Source organism: Triplophysa dalaica, chromosome 19, assembly GCF_015846415.1.
Source record: "Triplophysa dalaica isolate WHDGS20190420 chromosome 19, ASM1584641v1, whole genome shotgun sequence".
Taxonomy (NCBI): Eukaryota; Metazoa; Chordata; class Actinopteri; order Cypriniformes; family Nemacheilidae; genus Triplophysa; species Triplophysa dalaica.
The window spans coordinates 3,172,751-3,195,002 of record NC_079560.1 but is presented as its reverse complement, the minus strand read 5'-3'; the positions used below and the strand labels follow the sequence as shown (position 1 = coordinate 3,195,002).

General features: G+C 35.9%; 3 protein-coding genes across 5 annotated transcripts; all 3 read left to right on the top strand.

Annotated features, from left to right (window-relative positions):
* Positions 1–4,249, top strand: LOC130407825 (proteinase-activated receptor 1-like). The gene is made up of 4 exons (XM_056731103.1): positions 1–230; positions 1,469–1,528; positions 1,736–1,861; positions 1,975–4,249. Exons 1-4 carry the CDS (start codon positions 137–139, stop codon positions 3,099–3,101), a joined length of 1,407 nt encoding a protein of 468 aa, XP_056587081.1. The 5' UTR covers positions 1–136; the 3' UTR covers positions 3,102–4,249.
* A 4,902-nt stretch (positions 4,250–9,151) lies between these two features.
* Positions 9,152–13,071, top strand: LOC130407391 (proteinase-activated receptor 1-like). 3 transcript variants are annotated; one of them, XM_056730182.1, is made up of 5 exons: positions 9,152–9,284; positions 9,825–9,923; positions 10,845–10,952; positions 11,629–11,685; positions 11,910–13,071. In XM_056730182.1, the coding sequence occupies exons 1-5, from the start codon at positions 9,224–9,226 to the stop codon at positions 12,929–12,931; spliced, it is 1,347 nt and encodes a 448-aa protein (XP_056586160.1). In that variant the 5' UTR covers positions 9,152–9,223; the 3' UTR covers positions 12,932–13,071. The 3 variants fall into 3 exon arrangements, with proteins under 3 accessions (XP_056586160.1, XP_056586161.1, XP_056586163.1); XM_056730183.1 differs by lacking the exon at positions 11,629–11,685; XM_056730185.1 differs by lacking the exons at positions 10,845–10,952; positions 11,629–11,685.
* Positions 13,072–15,441: 2,370 nt separating this feature from the next.
* Positions 15,442–20,092, top strand: LOC130408186 (proteinase-activated receptor 1-like). Its single transcript, XM_056731668.1, has 6 exons — positions 15,442–15,463; positions 16,293–16,430; positions 16,658–16,726; positions 17,302–17,430; positions 17,663–17,731; positions 19,035–20,092. The coding sequence occupies exons 1-6, from the start codon at positions 15,442–15,444 to the stop codon at positions 20,090–20,092; spliced, it is 1,485 nt and encodes a 494-aa protein (XP_056587646.1).
* The last annotated feature ends 2,160 nt before the right edge of the window (positions 20,093–22,252 follow it).

Below are 22,252 nucleotides of genomic sequence, written 5' to 3'. Positions count from 1 at the left end.
GTCACATCTGCGCAGACGGAGCGAGTCAGAACTCAGACTTTTGAGTGGAGGATAACGGGACTGCGTATCACTTTTAATATCATTCTTACGTTTGGCGAGGTTGTGGCGATTTGACGTCGTACTTGGATCTACTTTTATGCAGCTGGCGTTTTTTTCGGTTCTCATGGGGCTGAAAACGATCTTACTTTTGACTTTAGCTGCGCATACATGCACTGCAGCAATCTTTAACGGTGAGTCGCAAAAATAAGCTCAAACAGGAATTAAAAGTTAGATTCTTAATAAGACATGATATATGTTCGTGTTTTGCACATAAATAAACTAGATCAAATTTCTAATGTGCATTATTATATATAACGGAGGGAAACTAGTTACATATACAACATCTTACTCTTATAGTCGTGTGTTAACACATGATAATGTTGTTATTCAGGCTATGTGTTTTGATAGAGCTTTTTGGTTACACTTTACATGAAGGTTAGCTTTACAAAGCATTTATACATGTGTTCAATGATGATTATTAAGTCATTACAAATGCATTATGACGCAGTTATTATTGCATGAATATGGATTCTAACAAAATACCTGGCAAATAGTGAACCATTTTTAACTCACATGGTTATTAAATTTATTGATTCATTATTTATTTCTCTCGAAAGCAGATTTCTTATTATCTTGATGTTGTTTGCAATATAGACCGTCAGGCTGGACACTTTAGGGTGTCATGTTGTCTTTCTTATAACTGCTCACTATTTGGCAGATATTTCGTTAGAATCCTTCCTTTTATGACTGCAGTTGTAACTGCTTTATAATTCATTTGTAAATGACTTATTAATCATTAATGAACACATTAATAAATGCTTCATAAACGGCACCTTAATGTAAAGTGTTACAGATTTTAATTTTAAGTTTCACTTTCAGTCTCTTTAAATGGCTTTTTAGTGAAGTAAATTGATTTTTAAAAGCACAGATACTCCATTTAGTCTTAAAAAATATGATTTACACAAGAATTGATGTTTTAAGTATTTCACATTTACAATAAAAGTTCACTGTAAAAACATTCTCCGGCCTCAATTGTGCCAAATGAAAAACGTACATGTAACCAGTGACTAGCAACAAGTTGAGGCCTGATTTTTTTTTCAAGCAAAGTCACCATTTTTAGATGATTCATAAACATTCACAAAGATAAACAGTAATTATTCACTAGTTTACGGGATCTCCAGATCTGAGATTGTTCTGCTATATTCTGGATCCAAGAACAGAGAAAACATTTTAAACAGTTCCAGAAACTCAGAAAGCAGCTTTCACATGTGAACAGGCCTTCAGGCGTCTCCCGACATTCCTCAAACTGTAAAGGAAATGACCCTGTGTGTGTTTATACTGGGAATGTCGAGTTTTATCTTCAAAGCCTCAGATGTTTCCATTGTCCAGGCTGTTTATTTGTCTTTGGTGTGTTGTATGTTTGTTACAGATAGCTCGGAAGATGAACCATCTCGTTCTCAACGTAACATGAGGAGAAATCCCCAAAAAGGTGGACCTAAATGTAGTTCTTAATCTTGAAATGAAATAAATACACTTTAAAAAGCAATTTATCACCTGTTGGATAGACTCCTGACAGTATCATATGGGTTTGAGGAGGATTTGATCTTGTATTTGTCTTGGCCAAGAGCTTATAAATTAGTCAAAGCAAATCCTGTTTGCCTGTATTTTTTAATGGGACTGATGTATTTGGTTGCAGCGCCCTCTGGACGCAGCTTCGCTGTTAAAGAGATCTATGAAACTCAGACCTATGAGCCAATTGACTACATTGATCCTCCAGATGAGAAGCTGAATGATTCCTTCATTGATAAAAATACCCGACAAGGTACAGTATCCAGGGCTTTCTGAATGTCCAGGTGCTAGAGTGACAATAACTTCATCTCCAAAACAGTTGTTCAAGGTCCTAATATATAATACATTTTGTTTGTTTGCTCACAGGTAGAAGGTATTCAGGTAAAGCTGTTACATTCAATGGCAGACTTCTATGCAATGGCAGTAATCTGACTGCAATGAATTGCAACAGGACTAAGGCGTATTCCCTCTCAGAGGATGCTGTGCTCTTTCTGAAGGGCCCACTGGTCACACGTGTCATGCCGTCTTTCTATATCCTTATCTTCATTATTGGTTTGCCTCTAAACGCATTAGCCCTGCTGACGTTCACCTGTAAGATTAAAGCAAAGAAACCGGCTGTGATCTTCATGTCAAACCTGGCGTGTGTGGATCTACTCTTCACCCTGCTGCTGCCTCTGAAGATCCACTATCACCTGAACGGATCTCATTGGGTTTTTGGTGAGGCGGCGTGTCGTGTGCTGACCTCTGCTTTCTACTGCTATATGTACTGCTCCATACTGCTGATGATGTGTATTGGCATGGACCGGCTTGTGGCCGTGGTGTTCCCCGTCACCTCTCTTACCTGGCGGAAGAAGAGTTATTCTGTGTACGTGTGTGCGCTGGTCTGGGTGCTGGCACTCGTTGGCACTGTGCCACTTCTCTCTGTAACGCAAACCTTCAACATCAAGCATTTGGGTGTCACCTGCCACGACGCTTTGCTCTACGAGAACACTGAAGATCATACATATGTGTTCCAGTTCTCCATCCTCGCCTGCATTTACTACGTCTTACCACTGGTCGTCACTCTGGCATGCTATTCTACCATTATTCGTGTTCTCAGTGCCAAGTCTGGTCGCTTGGCAACATCATCATCATCAACCGTAAACAAGCGAAGGAGAGCTGTGATCATGATCATCGCCGTGCTGATAGAGTTTGTAGTTTGTTTTGCACCGACCAATGGAATCTTGTTGTATCACTGTGTTCTTCTGGCCACAGGAGGCGTCAAAGGGGAGGGAAACGCATCATATATGGCTTACATGTTGGCTCTGTGTGCGGGCAGCTCAAGTGTTTTTCTGGACCCCCTGCTGTATTACTACGGGTCGTCTCAGTGCAGACAGAAAATCAACTCTTGGTTTTGGTGGAAGCAATCAAAAAGCTCATTTTCAAACTCATACAGTATGACAAAATCTTCTCACGCGAGCTGTGAGTACAGCCAAGCTCACATTAAGGTGTGAATTGTTAGAAATAAGGGTAAGGAAATGCTTTCTATATGTTTGTATACTTATCCAACAAGATGCTGAATATTGTAATTCTGCTTTTAAATGTATTCAAATCAATTAGAATCAACACACACACAAGAAACGCCATCTTAAAAAAATTGCATTATTTACATCATTTCAGATTTCATACATAAGCTTTTATTGTATGAAGAACCATGATGGCAGAATACACAATTTTCAAGAATTCTCTAAATTATCACAAAGCCTTGAAACTTACCTCAGACAACATAAAGCAGAATTACATGAAAATTGCAGGAAACCTTAAAGACCTTTCTGTCATAAAATGTCCTTAGTTTTTGAATAATTAAATATACTAAATATTTTCTTTATAAAAGTATGCAAAAAGGATATGTGATGCACCTTTTCCTAGATTATATTTTACTATAATAATATTATATTTTAACTGAACACACACACATACTGTATATATATATATATATATATAAATATATATATATATATATATATATATATATATATATGTTGAGAGAGAGAGAGAGAGAGAGAGAGAGAGAGAGAGAGAGAGAGAGAGAGAGATAGAGACACACACATAGAAAAATACATATTTGTATATAAAGTAGATAGAGATTTATGTCACATTGTAATTTTATTGTGCTAATAAACTAATTTAAATCATACATTTTTTATAAGATTAGATTTATTCCTTATAAAACACAATACAATGTTGGTTAACGTGTCTTGAACTACTGTATAATTTGTTTCAATTCATGTTTATTTTCCAACCTTTTCTGAACCTGATAAATGATAATGCAATTTTTAGACTTGCATATGTAAATGTTCATTAAAATCATACAAACAAAGAGAACATTGAATAAAGATACAAATGTATACAATGGAATAAATATGAAAAAGATATGAATAAAACAATAGAGATGAAGTAAAAACTTGTTTAAACCCACAGCCAACTTTTTTATTTTAAAGAATTACATTTTTTAAAATGTAACTGTTGGTCTATAATATGTTGATTTCAATATGTATTATAAAACACAAACACATTACATTGCTCATTTTAAACAATAAACTTGGCTTTTACTTGCTTACTGTACATGTCACCAACAAACCTCAATAAAAGATTTGTTTTATTTAAATTTTGCAATGTAATTTACATTAACACACAAACTCTCACAATATCACAGAATTAGCTAATTGCAAATGTTTTTTCCTGGATATGCTACATCCAGTAATGACCTATAATGGAAATGAAATTTAGTTAAAATGTCATTCAAATATATGGCTGGTCATATAATTTGCAAGAAAGGCTGTTTCGAAGTCAGTCATTTTAAGACATGTCATAAAAAGAGACACACACAAAAACAATCAGATCTTTCTTTGCCATGCCTCATTCTGAACTTTAAAGTTTGTTGATAGCTTCCTTTCCCTCAGTTTATGTGACAGTACAGTAAAGCGGCTATGTACAATTAACAGAGGTTATAAGGTCTACATCCTATAAAATCTTCAAACTTACAGATCTGTCGATCCAGGACTGAGCGATATTCAAATGTGGAAGCCGATCATGTCTGTCTGTATGTTCTAGTTTATTTTGTGCATCTGAACTTATGAATGTCAAACAATCTTGGTTTTGATCGTGCAGACAGAGGTAAATACAATTCATCAGTGAGATCATCTGATGATTTTAATGTAAAAATGTATGTCTTAGATGAATAGTCTGAAGCTTTTTTCATTTTACTGAAGTAATATTTCTAAGGTTAACACACTTACTGTTTCCTAGTAAATGTCTCAGAGTGAGGGTATAAAAGCGATTTTTGCTTGTTTCATTACAGAACAAGATAAATATTACACAACAGAAGCTAAAGACAGAAAACATTGTCTTTCCAGAAAAGCATTTTGGTTTGAAAACTATTCTGGGAACTATTATTTGTTTATTTGTTTATTTGTTTATTTCAAAAGGATCCACATTAGCTGACGCCGAAACGACAGCTAGTCTTCCTGGGGTCCAAACAATACATACAAAAACCCAATAATTACAATCACAATTACTCCCAAATATATCATATGTAAATACACATGAGAGAACAAAAAAAATAAAATTAAATATAAAATTAAATAAAATAAGTGTCACATAATACAATCTTATGATGTTAACAACAAATACAGTCTTAGTCTTTTTTTTAAAGACTTTTTTTTATTATAGAGGATTCAGGTAGAGTACACAGAACTTCTTCATTTGGTGGGGATCATTTATATATATATATATATATATATATATATATATATATATTTAAATGAGTTGTCTTCATTTTTACATTTTTGTGTCATTGATCAATTCTAACAGTGATATATAAAATCAAAGATATCTTCCCTGAACCTAAATGAAGATCAGAAAAAATTCAGTTACAACGACATTTCAAATAGTCTTATTAGCTGCAAAAGCCTCATAAGCTTTTATACTGTCGGTTAAACCAACTGAAATGAATATATACGTTAATAAAGCATAAATCACAAGATTTGCATCTTCTTATGGGCTATTTTTGGGGGGATATTGGCTTAGAAAGTACATAACATGTAAAAAAGATCATAAACAACAGCCTGGGGGTTGAAGCATGACCAAATAGGGAAGAGAGTAATTTCTCACGGTTCAATCCAAATGGAGATTTAGGGTCCAGTGATATCAACGGCTCGGCCAGATTTTGCCAAATGGTTGATGTCCTCAGGACAACATGTTTTGTTGATTTAATGTAATGTGTAGCAGGAACACACAAACTAATAATGAGACAAGTGAAAACAGGCAAGGGAACAATTAACTAATAACAACACACAAGTGAAAACTAATGAACTAATAATGAAATTAACAATGGGAGGAAAAAAACAAACAAAACTTAAAACAACTGTGACACTTAAGGGGCCCGTTTCAGAAAGCAGGGTAAGTGCAAACTCAGAGTAAGTCAACCCCAGAAAACGGAATACTCAGGGTTTTTGGTTTCAGAACGCGAGGTATGTCAGACCCGCGACCGCGGAGTAAGTCAAGCCCATTTCAGAAATCGAGGTATCTTATACTCCGAGTGAGTAACCAGAGTAACCTACTCCGTGAACCTAACCTGGTCGGGAGCAGGTTTTATTCCGCAAACCCAGGGTTTGTTACAATCTCCGCCTCCTTTTCGAAGCGCGAGCGGTGTTGAAATTACATACATCATTTGTTTATTGATTCATGTTCCTTATCGCGCTCTATTTAGTCACACAGAACTTAAAATAGCATGTTCGTTTATTCAGGAACCCATAGAAGAGGAAGCTGCATTAATTCGCAGAGAATTATATTCATGTCGGGAGAGAATTGTGAGGCCCCGTTTGGACGTTTTATCTTAACTTTTAAGGCCAGTTTAAGAAGTACATTTAACATTTCCCAATCAGACATCCTACTAGCAAGAGCATTTTATTTCTTTAAACTTTCCTGAATGAATGATATTATTGTATTTCTACCATGGCGTTTTAGTGCCACGTTAAAAATAACATAAATTCAAGATTACGAGAATAAAGTCGAAATGTTACGAGAATAAAGTCGAAATGTTACGAGAATAAAGTCAAAATGTTACGAGAATAAAGTCGAAATGTTACGAGATTAAAGTCGAAATGTTACGAGAATAAAGTCGAAATGTTACGAGATTAAAGTCGAAATATTACGAGAATAAAGTCTAAATGTTACGAGATTAAAGTCGAAATATTACGAGAATAAAGTCTAAATGTTACGAGATTAAAGTCGAAATGTTACGAGAATAAAGTCAAAATGTTACGAGAATAAAGTCGAAATGTTACGAGAATAAAGTCGAAATGTTACGAGATTAAAGTCGAAATATTACGAGAATAAAGTCGAAATGTTACGAGATGAAAGTCGAAATATTACGAGAATAAAGTCTAAATGTTACGAGATTAAAGTCGAAATATTACGAGAATAAAGTCTAAATGTTACGAGATTAAAGTCGAAATATTACGAGAATAAAGTCTAAATGTTACGAGAATAAAGTCGAAATGTTACGAGAATAAAGTCAAAATGTTACGAGAATAAAGTCGAAATGTTACGAGAATAAAGTCTAAATGTTACGAGATTAAAGTCGAAATGTTACGAGAATAAAGTCGAAATGTTACGAGATTAAAGTCGAAATATTACGAGAATAAAGTCTAAATGTTACGAGATTAAAGTCGAAATATTACGAGAATAAAGTCGAAATGTTACGAGATTAAAGTCGAAATGTTACGAGAATAAAGTCGAAATGTTACGAGAATAAAGTCGAAATGTTACGAGAATAAAGTCGAAATGTTACGAGATTAAAGTCGAAATATTACGAGAATAAAGTCGAAATGTTACGAGATTAAAGTCGAAATATTACGAGAATAAAGTCGAAATGTTACGAGATTAAAGTCGAAATATTACGAGAATAAAGTCTAAATGTTACGAGATTAAAGTCGAAATATTACGAGAATAAAGTCTAAATGTTACGAGATTAAAGTCGAAATGTTACGAGAATAAAGTCAAAATGTTACGAGATTAAAGTCGAAATATTACGAGAATAAAGTCTAAATGTTACGAGATTAAAGTCGAAATGTTACGAGAATAAAGTCAAAATGTTACGAGAATAAAGTCGAAATGTTACGAGATTAAAGTCGAAATATTACGAGAATAAAGTCTAAATGTTACGAGATTAAAGTCGAAATATTACGAGAATAAAGTCTAAATGTTACGAGATTAAAGTCGAAATATTACGAGAATAAAGTCTAAATGTTACGAGATTAAAGTCGAAATGTTACGAGAATAAAGTCAAAATGTTACGAGAATAAAGTCGAAATGTTACGAGATTAAAGTCGAAATATTACGAGAATAAACTCGTCGTAATTTTATTTTTGTGAATGTTGTAGTTTAAGAGTTGAAGTTATGTTTAAGCACGTCATCTGAATCAGTGAGTTAATTCGTAGTTCGTGTCAGATTTTTTCTTCTGAATAAATTCAGTTTCCTACATGATCGCTGCAGTGTTCTTTTACTAATTATAACTCCGTGATGATGCGCCAAAAGACAAAGAATTTCCTTATTGCTAAATCATAATCTAAAGTAGGATTCAACGAAATCCTCCACAGCCATTGTTTCTAGCAATTCTGTGATTTTTCTCAAAATATTTCGACTTTATTCTCGGAACATTTCGACTTTATTCTCGAAATCTTTTTTTTTTTTCTACGACACCGTCGTATATTTCATATTCAGCTGCTGCTAAGATCTTTTTATTGCAGAAGGAAAGCACCTACATGAGAGCGAGAGAGTTAAATATAATTCGCATTTTCACAGTTTCAACAAGATAAATATAAAAGTTATTGACAAACTTGCGCATTAACACGTGAAGCAATTTTCTCCCACGCCAACTCTCTTTCTTTTGCTTCTGCGGCTGTGTTGCATTTTTTTCTAAATATGAGCTCATATTCACTGTACGCTTGTAACAGTACCTTCAATTCGATTGGCTAGAAATGAACAGAGCGCTTTTTGTCATGTGACGTTGCCATGGTGAATCGTGCTATCTTCACTCAATTGATTATGGCTTTTCATCGCCATGCTGCACGCGCGTAACCTAGAGTGAACTTACTCAGGGTTGATTGAACTAAATCAAATCAGCTGCTCTGAAACTGAAAACTCAGAGTAGCGATTCTCTGAGTAAATCAACTCAGAGTTCAGATTTTAACTCAGTGTTGGTTGAACTTCCTTATTGAAACGGGCCCAAGGACAACATTTTGTATAAATAAAACCTTAACCCACATCAAAACCGAACATTAACCATATATCTTCCCCCTAAAATCAAAGGGAATTGATAAGTGAAAAAACAATGGTCTAGATAGACGCACATAATGCTGGTTGGAAGATTAAATTTAAAATAAACTGTGAATTTATATCTGAAATCTGATTGGTTGATATAAATGTTGTCCCACGGTCAACATGATGCTGCCCTAGGGATATCAACTTGGCAAATACAGGAGAGCCACATAACCGCTAACACATTCCGCATTTCCACTCAGAAACGCAAGCTCAGTGAACGAGTCTAGAAGAACTGGTCAACGATTGAGTCATGGCAAGTGTCATCTTACTGTCAACTATTGTTGTGTATACATGCTCTGTCACCTTTAATGGTAAGTACATCAATGGGCATGAAATATTTTCATTTTTACTTTTTTGTTGTAAAAGCCTTTTTATTTGTTGTTGAAGATCCAAATGGTTCATATTACAAATATGTAGACCAGCTTCGCTTGCTGGCTAAAACTTAAATGTTTACATATTATACAGTTTGATACAATTTGATACAGTTTTTCTAATTGTGTCTTTAATCCAGACTAGAAAAATAATTGTATCCGCACAATGGAACAATCCACAGTGAATCGCAATATTGCCATACTTATCCTTACATATACAGAGTGCATTAATAAATATTTCTGAGAGGTTACTGTACCGTCTGTGTTTAGAATGGCTATATAAGGCAATGATCTGCTATCCCAAGTGGTGATTCGTCATTGGAATCTCAGGGATTGGTCATGTATTGTTTCATAACAATGTCAAGCCTCAGAAACTGGATCCAGATCGGAATGGAACTACACAGAAATGTACTTTACTGTCCTGTGTTTGAGCTTTTAATGATGATGCTTTGTATCATACATTGGAATGTTTGGTTACAGAGAGCCGGTTTTCACAGACTGAGGAGCCAAAAAATGGCATTAGACCTCCAGACCAGGCGAAGAACAACTTTTCCTTACATCACGAATTGGAAATTGAAGGTGCAGTATATGGTATATTTTTTTATGACTAATACCTTGGGTTGGAATTATTTAAGCCTCAGGTGTGTTCTGCTCGTCTTTATCGAATGGTCTCATAACATTACAAAATATGTAACGTTATTACAGTGTTTGGTAACAGGACGCACTGAATCCGGTTTAAAATTTAAAAAGAAGCATCATCAGTATTACAGATCAGAAACATCAAGGGAACGTTTCAATAAGGAGGTTCAACCTACAGTGAGTTAAAATGTGAACTCTGAGTTGTTTAACACAGAGATACGAAACTTCAAGGTTTTGGTTCCAGAATAGCTGATTTGAGTTAGTTTTATCGACTCTGGGTAGACTTACATTGAGTTGAGCGCTCGCACCATAACTACAACAAGCCAATATCAATGGAGCTAAGATATCATGATTCACCACGGAAGCAAAAAAAAGCAACGTGGCAGCAAAAAGATCTTGAGAGCGAGGAAGACTTTCCACTCAGCCAACAGTGGATTTACTAATGTGCTTTAATGTGTAAATGACTTAAGTTACAATTGATAAAAAGATAAATGTACCAATAATCAAACAAATTAATCAGTTAATGAATAAATAAAGGAATGAAACAACAGAAATAATAAAAAATATCATAATCTCACTCCCCGTCAGTGCTTGAATGATGAGTGTGAGATGTCATGGTGAAAGGACAATTGTAAGATTGTCAGACTCTTAAAAGAAAATGGTACAGTTTAAATAAAAACCCACAGGTTTACTCTCCTGAAATCAATAAACATCCATATGAATTAATGCAGCCTCTTTACATACAAGATCCTCAATTAAAGCACGACATTTTTAGTCACTGAGATGGTCTCTGTGTGATCAAAATGTGCATGAAGGACTGTATTAATGAATGAATGAATGAGGTACACCATTTGCTTTTAGGTGTGCTTGAAGTGGTGAAAGAAACGGAAAGATTTAAACTACAAAGGTGGGTGAACGACCAGATGGCGTGGTTGGAACACAACTGTTCTTCATTTTTAGAATGCAGAGGTAACTAAAAACATTTAATAGGTTATATATTTGTATTTTCAACATAAGATATATTCATTCATCTTCTCTGAAATCATCAATTACATTCAATTACACAATCAATTACTCCACACATTAGGATTAACTGTCAAGCTTCACATTGACGGACAAGTATTCCAAAAGCAACATTACAGTGGACCATATATGACTTGTTTATAAAGATGATGTTCCATAAAGTCAATACAGTTATACTCTAGCTGTGTGTGAAAAATCTTTACCATTTGTTCCTCATGAAAAGGCTCTTGCTAGACATGTGTTCAGTTCAAGCAATAGTTTAGGTACTTGATAAAATCTTAAAGAGGGATCCTCCAGTGTGAGAGATAAACTGATTCAGGTTCATGCCGGATGAGTGTGATAATCGTTTAAACTTGTGCAATGTTAAATCAGTACAAAACAGGTCATTTATCCAATCTTAAAGTGAGATTTCCAGTTTAGTTAAAAAGATAATATAATCCAGATTCATGCTGCATGGGCGGGGTGCTTTGTTTCTCTTGTTTTTGAATTGTCAGACCCTCAGCTGTGTTTTGATAGTATAATCATAATAGTTGAAAGTGGATTTTGCTCACAGTCTTTTTGTGTAAATGGATTTCTGTGTATTTATCATCTTAAACTTGAAATCTTGAGCATTTTTCTATAGTCCCTGGAATATCTCTGGACCAGGCATTGCCTGCTGTCACAGATCTAGAACGCGAAGGTACCTGTTCTCATACCTTAGTAATATTTCTGATAGCAATAGACAAACTAAAAAGCATGAAGTTAAATAAAAGTGTAGTTCATATGACTTGTGCGATATGTTCAGTATTTTAGCCTACAGTACTGTGTATGATAGTTTTGTATGGAAAAGGACAGTAAGTCATACACTGTCACTGATGTTATCATAAGAGCTTTAACTGATGTTGTATTGTTGTTTGTTTGCAGTCAACATTACTTCACATCTGTATAACAGCACTGATATGACCGCAGAACAGATGATGTTCTCAGAGGATGCTGTGCTTTTCCTCAAAGGCTCGCTGGTCACACGTGTCATGCCCTCTTTCTACATCTTCCTCTTCATCATTAGTTTGCCTCTAAACACTTTAGCCCTGATGACGTTCACATGTAAGATTAAAGAAAAGAAACCGGCTGTGATCTTCATGTCAAACCTGGCGTGTGTGGATCTGCTCTTCACCCTGCTGCTGCCTCTGAAGATCCACTATCACCTGAACGGATCTCATTGGGTGTTTGGTGAGGCGGCGTGTCGTATGCTGACCTCTGCTTTCTACTGCTACATGTACTGCTCCATACTGCTGATGATGTGCATGAGTGTGGATAGACTGATGGCACTGTTGTTTCCCTTTGCCTCTCTGACCTGGCGGAGTGTGAAGAATTCTGTGTATGTGTGTGCGCTGGTCTGGTTGCTGGCAATCGCTGGTACGATCCCACGTCTTTCAATAACGCAAACCTTCAACGTCAAGCACGTGGGCATCAACTGCCATGATGTCTCGCTCTACGACGCTGTAGATCAGAAATACGTGAACATGTTCTCCATCCTCTCCATCCTCTTCTTCTTTCTGCCACTGGTCGTCACTTTGGCGTGTTACTCCACCATTATAAACTCTCTGAGTAAGTCTGGTCGCTTAGCAAAATCATCATCATCAACTTCAGATCAACGAAGGAGAGCTGTGATCATGTTTATTGCCGTGCTGATAGAGTTTGTGGTCTGCTTTGCACTGACCAATGTTATCCTGTTGTATCACTGTGTTCTTCTGGCCACAGGAGGTGTCGGCAGGGAGGGAAACACGTCATATATGACTTACATGTTAGCTCTGTGTGCGGGCTGTTCAAGTGTTTTTCCGGACCCTCTGCTGTACTACTATGGGTCGTTTCAGTGCAAACAGCAGATCAGGTCTGTGTTGAGGTGGAGAAGAACAAAAAAGGCATCAAACATATCATCCACATAAAATGTGATTTGTTTATCAAATATGCGTCATATTAAAAAATAATATGTTACTAATGTTACAGTAAACACAGTAAATCGAGTAAATAATGAATCAAAGAGTAAACATTATTCAACATAATAAAATAACTTTGTGTTATGATATGAATGTCTTTGTCTTGAAAAACGATCAGCTTTGTCATAAAATGTTAACTAAATTTTCTAATATTAATTTATTTACATATATCTTAAAATGTTACCAAATATAGTCCATTATAGGCTATAATTGCTTTCCTGTAGATCAGTGGTTAGAGCATGGCACTAGCAATGTCAAGGTCATGGGTTGTAATTAAATACAGAATAACAATCAACTGTTTTTAATTATTTTACTAAACAATCAAGTATTTTTGACTCTTACTTTTACTCAAGTTTAGATTTCAGGTACTCTTAACACCTATGATCTGACGTTAATCATAAGATTTCTCTCCAGTATTGCTGCTTTAAAAAGCACATTCCCCGCGATCACATTTTTCAACCTTTCGTTAGTGTGTAATGTTGCTGTTAGAGCAAGTCTTACAGGTTTCCAACACTGTGCAATATAGGATCTCTAGAATTGGCATTGACTTCTTGTTGAAGTCAATACATATACATTAATTTAAGTTATTTTCGTTCCAAACAAAAAGATATACATTAGATTTAATGAAAACATTTTCTTTTTATTTAAGAAATAATATTTAAAATTATTTGTTTTCTCAAATCAAAATTAAACTTTTTAATTTAATTAAACAATTGTCCATTGATTGAAAGACATTGATTAAATTAAAAACATAATTGCATTAAAGAACATACAATTTAATCCCCTTTCTGTTAACATTAACTGTCAAGCTTCACATTGACAGACAAGTATCACAAAAGCAACATTACAGTAAAGATGATGTTCTATAAAGTTCATACAGTTATACTGTAGCTGTGTGGGAGCAACAGAATTTATTCACAGAAAATCTTTACCCTTTGGTCCTCATGAGGTTTTCTTGTATCGAAAGCAATGTATAAAAAAGGATTAGAGTAATGTTATTTCTGAGAGGAGTCTGCAACAAAAATCATGAGTGTTATGCTGATGTTGTGTTTGTTTGCAGTTAAAAAACGTCTTGTTATAAGTAAAATACTCTCCCCTGCACATCCAGATAACACCACTGATCTGAGTGCAGTATGCAACCAAACATTCTCCATCGCAAATGATGCTGTGCTTTTCCTCAAAGGCTCACTGGTCACTCATGCCATGCCCTCTTTTGCACTCTTTGTTTTGAGGTGGAGAAAACTGAAAGATCAACAAAGACATAAAGCACTTAAAATGTGAATTGTTGACCTTGTTTGTATTTTCAGCACCAGTATGTTTTCATGTCAGTGCATGCTTCCTCTCTTTAAAATAAATCCGAAAGACTAATCAAAGTGTGTAAAACATTTCATTACTTTTTCATCAAAATTAAAGCTTTGTGTGATTACATAATTATTAATCTCTTGACTCATCTGCTTCATCATAATATGTAACTCAATAAATACAAATAAATATGATAAAATTATGAAATTTTGTTTGTCTGGATTTGTATTCATATTAACTTTATTTTGCATATTACAATGTATAAATACTGTTTGTTTTTTTATTTTTAGTTAACAAGTTTAGTTCCTCAGCTCAGTTCCTCAAGTTCCTGATTTTATTTCCATGGCAACATTTTTATTTCATTGATGTTTACCCTTTATTTTATATTATAATTACAAAAATATTTTCATTAATGGTAATAGTGTTAGTTACTAAACCAACAGTCATATTCTGACTATTGAGTAAATTTAATTTGTATCAGTTATTTCTTCTGTGGTCTGCAAGTGACAACATGGTTAATGGTGACAAACATACATCAAAATACAAACCCATGAAATGAATGTATCATTTTCTTCAAGACTGAAGCTTTTACCATAAGTTGCATTGAATAAAAGGCATCCGGTAAACAAATTAATGTCTTTTTGTTTATTTCATCCTTTCTTGTGGCATCTGTGGCTTGTATAATAGCCTGCAAATTGGTTCAGTGGGGGCTAAAAGGTTTAATGATGTCAAATTCATCCCATCATCTTCATACAGATAATTCCGAACTCCGAAACAGAGTGTCTGTTTGAAGACTGAAGTTTGATCAAGTTGCTGTTTCTCTGGGTCACTTATGGAGGTGAAAACTATCTTGCTTTTAGTGGCTGTTATGCACACATGCACTGCAGACAGCGGTAAGTTCATCTTGAAACTTTAAGAGCCAAGACATTTATTTGCTTACCGATGTGTTTAATATTAACATTTTATTTTGTTTACAGACTGTAACACATCATAAAGTTTAATCAATAAAATAACTGAACATAACAAAAATATGTTAAACTAATTGAGATTTGTTTGCTGGTTTGGGTGGATTTATCATAGCCTCAGATTTGTTTGTTAGGTGTCATAAAAGCGTTTCCTGATGGTGTTGTTTGGTTACAGGTAGTGGTTATCTATCCATGGATGTGCCAGTGTCCAATGGTGATTATTTTTGTCTTTAAAAGACCACAAAAACAATAAGTATGCTTTAAAATAATACTTATAGATGGTACATTTAGCTAATTTGTCTCTGTGTCATTTAAAAATTAATTTGTGTGCTTTAGCAATGGTTAAAAACCCTATAACAAATTGCGCTATTATTATCTTTTATTAAAGATTTTGTATTAACACCTTGTTATTTAAAGGGACACAGGACTGCTTGTAAGACCGTTGGTCTGAAAGTGGCCATTGTGAGAATCTGGATTTTGTCCTGTCCTTTTCTGATACTGCATCTGTGTTTATTACAATATTCATCATATGTATTCATTCTTTTATCTTATTATTCACTTCTATTCATAATATTTGCTCCCTACTTTCTTGTTGTTTAACCTCGTTAAATATGTATCATGTCTTATGCTGTCTTATGTTGATATAAGTATCTGTTGTTCCCCATCTCAAGGTTCCTAATGATGTCTAGGGACAATTGTTTTGATATTGTAATATTAAATATGTGATCACATCTGATTGTTCAGGAGGAATAAGACTAAACAGAAAGTCTGGTGATTTTCCACTCTGGTGGTTTTATATGACACCTCCTGTTTCAAGCTTATTAGTATTAGTCCTCAATACAATAAACTTTGGACTCTGATTGAACAAGCACTTGTGTCTGTGTCAAACTTTGTCTCCTGGATCCAGAAACTCTGTGTTCCGTCGACTGGACTCTTCAACCGTAGAATATTGTTTAGACAAGGGGACATAAGAAGTTTACATTCTTACAGTAGTGTCATGAAAACATTTGCTGATGTAAATGTGGTAATATGTCCGGTAACAGGTCGTGACCAAGACAGTTTTGCTGACAGAACGGCAACTGTTGGAGTGAAAAAGGATCCTCCATATCAGAATAAGTTTGGAAAAGAAGCAGAGCTCAGAGGAAACATCCAGCCCCATGCAGATTACATCCCATTCCTAAGTAATATCTTGTCATTGCAGTTGTGGATGATGTAATGCTTATGGCTTGAAAGATGGTCAAAAATATATTCTCGTATATCATGTGTCTCTACATGTTGATTATGCATCACTATCGCTATGGATTGCAAAATATAAATGTAAATCTGTGGATCAAATGCATGAAATAAATGTAGTTGTGTAAACTTTCACTGAAGGTGATCTACAGTTAATATAATTATTTCTCTTCAGGCGGTTTTTATGGAAAGAAGCAGTATGTAAACAACAAGAATCGGCCCAAATTATCTCGAGAACGCCAGGGTAAGTGTACGGTTTGTAATATTATAAATAACAACAGACAAGCTGTGAAGTCATGAAGGGAGTGTGGAATCAAGTGCAGGGGTAACAGAGAGCTTTATTTAAACACAAAAGCAGTACTTGGTGACCCCGATGGTGGTAGATAATCCTTGGGAGAGGACTTGACCCGTTGTAGGCTCCCTTGGGGGAGAACTTGACCGACAGGGGAAGGATAATCCACAGGGAGAGGACCAGACAGACTAGACAGGGACCCTGACACATTAAATAAAGCAAAAGCAGTCCATATAACTCATTTAGCTAATTTGTCTCTGTGTGATTTGTAAATTAATTTGTGTGCTTTAGCAATGGTTAAAAACCCAGTACCAAATTCCGCTATTGTTAGACATGAGTACAAAAATAAATTAAAAATATAAGTAGTTTAGGTCCTTGATAAAATCTTAAAGTGGGACTTCCAGTGTGAGAGATAAACTGATAGAGATTCACGTTTTACGAGTGGATCTGTTTTTTTGTTTGTCTTGTTTGATAGTGTCATGAAAACATTCGCTGATGTTATTGTGGCAATCTATGTCTGGTAACAGGTCGTGACCAAGACAGTTTTGCTGACAGAACGGAAACTGTTGGGGAGAAAAAGGATCCTCCATATAAGAATAAGCTTGGAAAAGCTCCAGAGCTCATAGGAAACAACCAGCCCAGCCTTCAACCCTCGGGTAATATCTTGTCATTGCAATTTAGGATGCTGTAATGCTTATGGCTTGAAAGTTAAGATTGTCAAGAATATATTCTGGTATATCATGTGTCTCTATATGTTGATTATGCATCACTATCGCTATGGATTGCAAAATATACATGTAAATCTGTGGATCAAATGCATGAATTAAATGTAGTTGTGTAAACTTTCACTGAAGGTGATCTACAGTTAATATAAATATTTCTCTTCAGGCAGTATTGCTGGAAAGAATCATTATGTAAAAATCAAGAATCGGCCCAAATTATCTCGAGAAAACCAGGGTAAGTGTACGGTTTGTAATATTATAAATAACAACAGACAAGCTGTGAAGTCATGAAGGGAGTGTGGAATCAAGTGCAGGGGTAACAGAGAGCTTTATTTAAACACAAAAGCAGTACTTGGTGACCCCGATGGTGGTAGATAATCCTTGGGAGAGGACTTGACCCGTTGTAGGCTCCCTTGGGGGAGAACTTGACCGACAGGGGAAGGATAATCCACAGGGAGAGGACCAACGGGGCAGAGCAGGGAACTACAAACAGAGGCTAAGGGCACAGGGGACTAGTGACGAGCCTTAGGGAAACACAAAACTAAAAACTAGAATAAGGGTAATATGAAAACAGTAATGAGGAACAGGACTAGAACTAAGGTTGACAGTACAAGGCAGAAATTATTCAACAAGATTGGTGACATAAGAGAAAACATCTAAAACGGTCTGACACAGGACAAGAGAAGCACAGGGAAGAAAAAATAACACAATGTGTAACAGGAGGGGAGAGAAAGAAAACTATGATCAAAATGAGGTGAGAAGAGTGAAACGATAATGAGGTAACGAGAGGGCGGGGTCACACCAGGCCATGAGCTCACACGAAACAAATCATCAACACAGACAGACAAAACAGGGACCCTATATAACTTACGCAATATATTTAATATAAGTTTAAAGCTACAGTGGCTTTTGTGGAACCAAGAAAGCAAGCCATACCCACTCATGGGATCGAAAACTATCTTGCATTTTATGATAGTTGTGCAAATCAGATTATTTATTGAATCTGTAAATGAGATTTCAAGTGTGGTAAAAAGATGAACTAATCCAGATTCACGCTGCATGGGTGGGGTGCTTTGTTTGTCTTCTTTCTGATTTCTGATTTTCTTTCTAATAATAGAAAGTGAATTTTCTTACAGTCTTTTGTAAATGCATTTCTGTATATTTATAATCTTAAACTTCTAATCTTGAGCATGCAGAATGTTTTGTAAATAAAATGCTATTCATTTTTTTATAGTTCCCGGAATATCTCTGAACCAGGAATCACCTTATTATGTCAAGAATCTAGAACGCGAAGGTAACTCTACTCATACCTTAGTAGTATTTGTGATAGCAATAGACAAAATAAAAAGCAGAAAGTTAAATGAAAGTGTAGTCCATATGTCTTATGCAATGTAATCAGTATTTTAGGCTACAGTATATATATGATAGTTTTGTGTGGAAAAGAGAAAAAAGACAGAAAGTCAAACACTGATTTTTTTAATGTTTCACTGAAATTATCATACAAGCTTTACATGGGTTGCATTGTTGTTTGTTTACAGCCAACTGCACTTCAAATCTGTATAACAGCACTGATCTGACCTCAGATAAACTATCCAATGATGCCCTCAGCATCTCAGATGATGCTGTGCTTTTCCTCAAAGGCTCGCTGGTCACACGTGTCATGCCCTCTTTCTACATCTTCCTCTTCATCATTAGTTTGCCTCTAAACACTTTAGCCCTGCTGACGTTCACATGTAAGATTAAAGAAAAGAAACCGGCTGTGATCTTCATGTCAAACCTGGCGTGTGTGGATCTGCTCTTAACCCTGCTGCTGCCTCTCAAGATCCACTATCACCTGAACGGATCTCATTGGGTGTTTGGTGAGGCGGCGTGTCGTGTGCTGACCTCTGCGTTCTACTGCTACATGTACTGCTCCATACTGCTGATGATGTGCATGAGTGTGGACCGACTGGTGGCCGTGGTGTTTCCCGTCGCCTCTCTGATCTGGCGGAGCAAAAGGAATTCTGTGTACGTGTGTGTGTTGGTCTGGGTGCTTGCAATCGCTGTTACGATCCCACTTCTTTCCATAACACAAACCTTCAACGTCAGGCACGTGGGCATCACCTGCCATGACGTCTTGCTCTACGACGACCCCGCAGATCAGAAATACGTGAACATGTTCTCCATCCTCTCCATCCTCTTCTTCTTTCTGCCACTGGTCGTCACTTTGGCGTGTTACTCCACCATTTTAAACTCTCTCAGTAGCTCTGGTCACTTAGCAACCTCATCATCATCAACCTTGGATAGACGAAGGAGAGCTGTGATCATGATCATCGCCGTGCTGATAGAGTTTGTAGTTTGTTTTGCACCGCCCAATGGAATCCTGTTGTATCACTGTGTTCTTCTGGCCACAGGAGGTGTCGGCGGGGAGGGAAACACGTCATATATGACTTACATGTTAGCTCTGTGTGCGGGCAGCTCAAGTGTTTTTCTAGACCCTCTGCTGTACTACTACGGGTCGTCTCAGTGCAGACAGCAGATCAGGTCTGTGTTGAGAAGGAGAAGAAAAAAAAGAGAATCAACAATATCAAGCACTCAGGCTCACGTTAGCATGTGAAATAAGTGGTTTGTATTATATTCAGCATTCATTTTAGCATACAGTAGCCTATACATACTCCTCATTTTAATGGATGCTCTCTCGTTTCATGCTATCAAAAACACGTACAGTATATAGTGCACAATTGAATTCTTTCAATTGTGATATAAAAATATTATAGTCAACTGTCATTGTATGTCATATTTTGTCTGGACACTGTAAAACGTCTCGGTTAAGAATGTCACCTCAGTTCCCTTATGGAGGGAACGAGACGTTGTGTCATACCGACAGATGGGGTTTGTCTTGAGAACATATCAACTTCGACTAGAGTTCGAAAAGTCCAATGAAATTTGCATGCCGGACTCCAGCAACGGAAATCCGGGTATAAAAGGGAGATGGTGTGCTGCATTCATTCACCTTTTGGCTGAGGAGCCTGAGAGCCTCTCTTGACTGCTGCAGCTGCCGGCACGGGTTTTGGCATGAAGGACAGAACATGCCACAATTTCGCGGTAGCGCTCACGTCTGACACGCCTAGTGCCGTGCCCTTTTCCATAGGAACCCCATCTATAGGTACGACACAACGTCGAGACACCGACAGAAAGGGAACCAGGTATATAAAAAAGCTAAAATGTATTTAGTCATTATGCTGAAATATGTCAGATTTGCTGTTAAATTGTATAACCCGGCTAATATTTCAAAATCAAAAAGACAAAAAGATTCAAATCAAAGACAAAAATCATTACATGTAACTGTCTTCAGCCTACTTTAAGCAACATTAAAGCATAATAAAAATGTCTGAATGATTCATTCTTTCCAGGCATTTTTTGTCATAAAACGAATGCTTTCTTTCCCATCGGGCTATGTAGGTGGTTCATTAAAAAAGTAAATCAACAGAAAAACACCAGGAAACTTAAGTGTGTAAATGATCTTTACTGTTGTTGCTGTTGACTCGAGCCATTGGAGCTCTTGCAATGTTTTCTGATATATATATATATTTTTAATATTGCCTCAAATAATACTTGTCAAGTAAATATGCTTTTTGATTACTTACATTTAAACATATACTTAGGGATGCACCGTAAAATTATTGGACAAATCGGTATCGGTATATAACAAAATTTAGGCCGATATATTATAGCCAATAAATCATTAATAATTTCCTCTGATTAAAGGTCTTCAGCTGACGCTGCTCACAGTTAAAATACAGTACAGTACTATCTTGATCATCCGCTTACTGCTATTAGCAAAACATTGTTGATGTAGGTACAGTATGCATATACAGTAATTATGAATGTGTTATCATAGGAACAAACGCATATTGTTTGAATCAGATCGCTGTCTGAATGCTTTCTGTCTTGAGACCTGTTAGACATGTGGCTATTAAGAAAAATGTTCTCGGTTGCTTTGGTAAAACATCTATAATTTGTTTATTAAATAAAAAACATACCAAAAAGTTTGAAGGTTAAAGAATCTTTAAGTAGTGTAAAGTAGGCTTGGTACAAAAGAGACAACTGATGGTTACCTTGTTTTCTGCAGTCAATGTTTTCAAATAAAAGCAGTTTCAGATACTGTTTATCGGCCAATGTATCGGTTATCGGCTATTAAAGAATTATCGGTTATCGGCGGTGCATCCCTACATATACGGTATATTTAAACCATATCACTGTGCTGTTGTTCTGAGTAACAGCATGGCTATGCTTTAACCAATAAGGATATAGAAGTTAATAAGGAGTTGTGTATGTTTTATATTTAAAAATGATTGTGTAAGGGCATAAAAGCTATTCATGTAAAAAAATATGCTCAGAAAGTATAAAAGTATTTGCAGTGTACATATCTAATATTACAGTGCTGTTCCCACTGATGCAAAACAAAGCAGAGAATGTGATCATCTCAAGCCTGCTGAATATTTTAATTCTTTTATCGGCCTTGATGTGCTACTCAAGTGGTCGTGGTCAGGAAATTATGCAATGAATAAAAAATTCACACAGCCATAATAAAAAAACATTCATCCATGTCTCATTCTAAGCTGGTGTACAATATGTAGCTTCCCTGTAGCTCAGTGGTAAGAGCATTGTGTAAACAATGCGAGGTTGTGGGTTCCATTCCAGGGAATTGCACATACTTAGAAAACAAATGTATAGGATAATGCAGCGTAAGTTGCTTTGGATAAAAGCGCCTGCC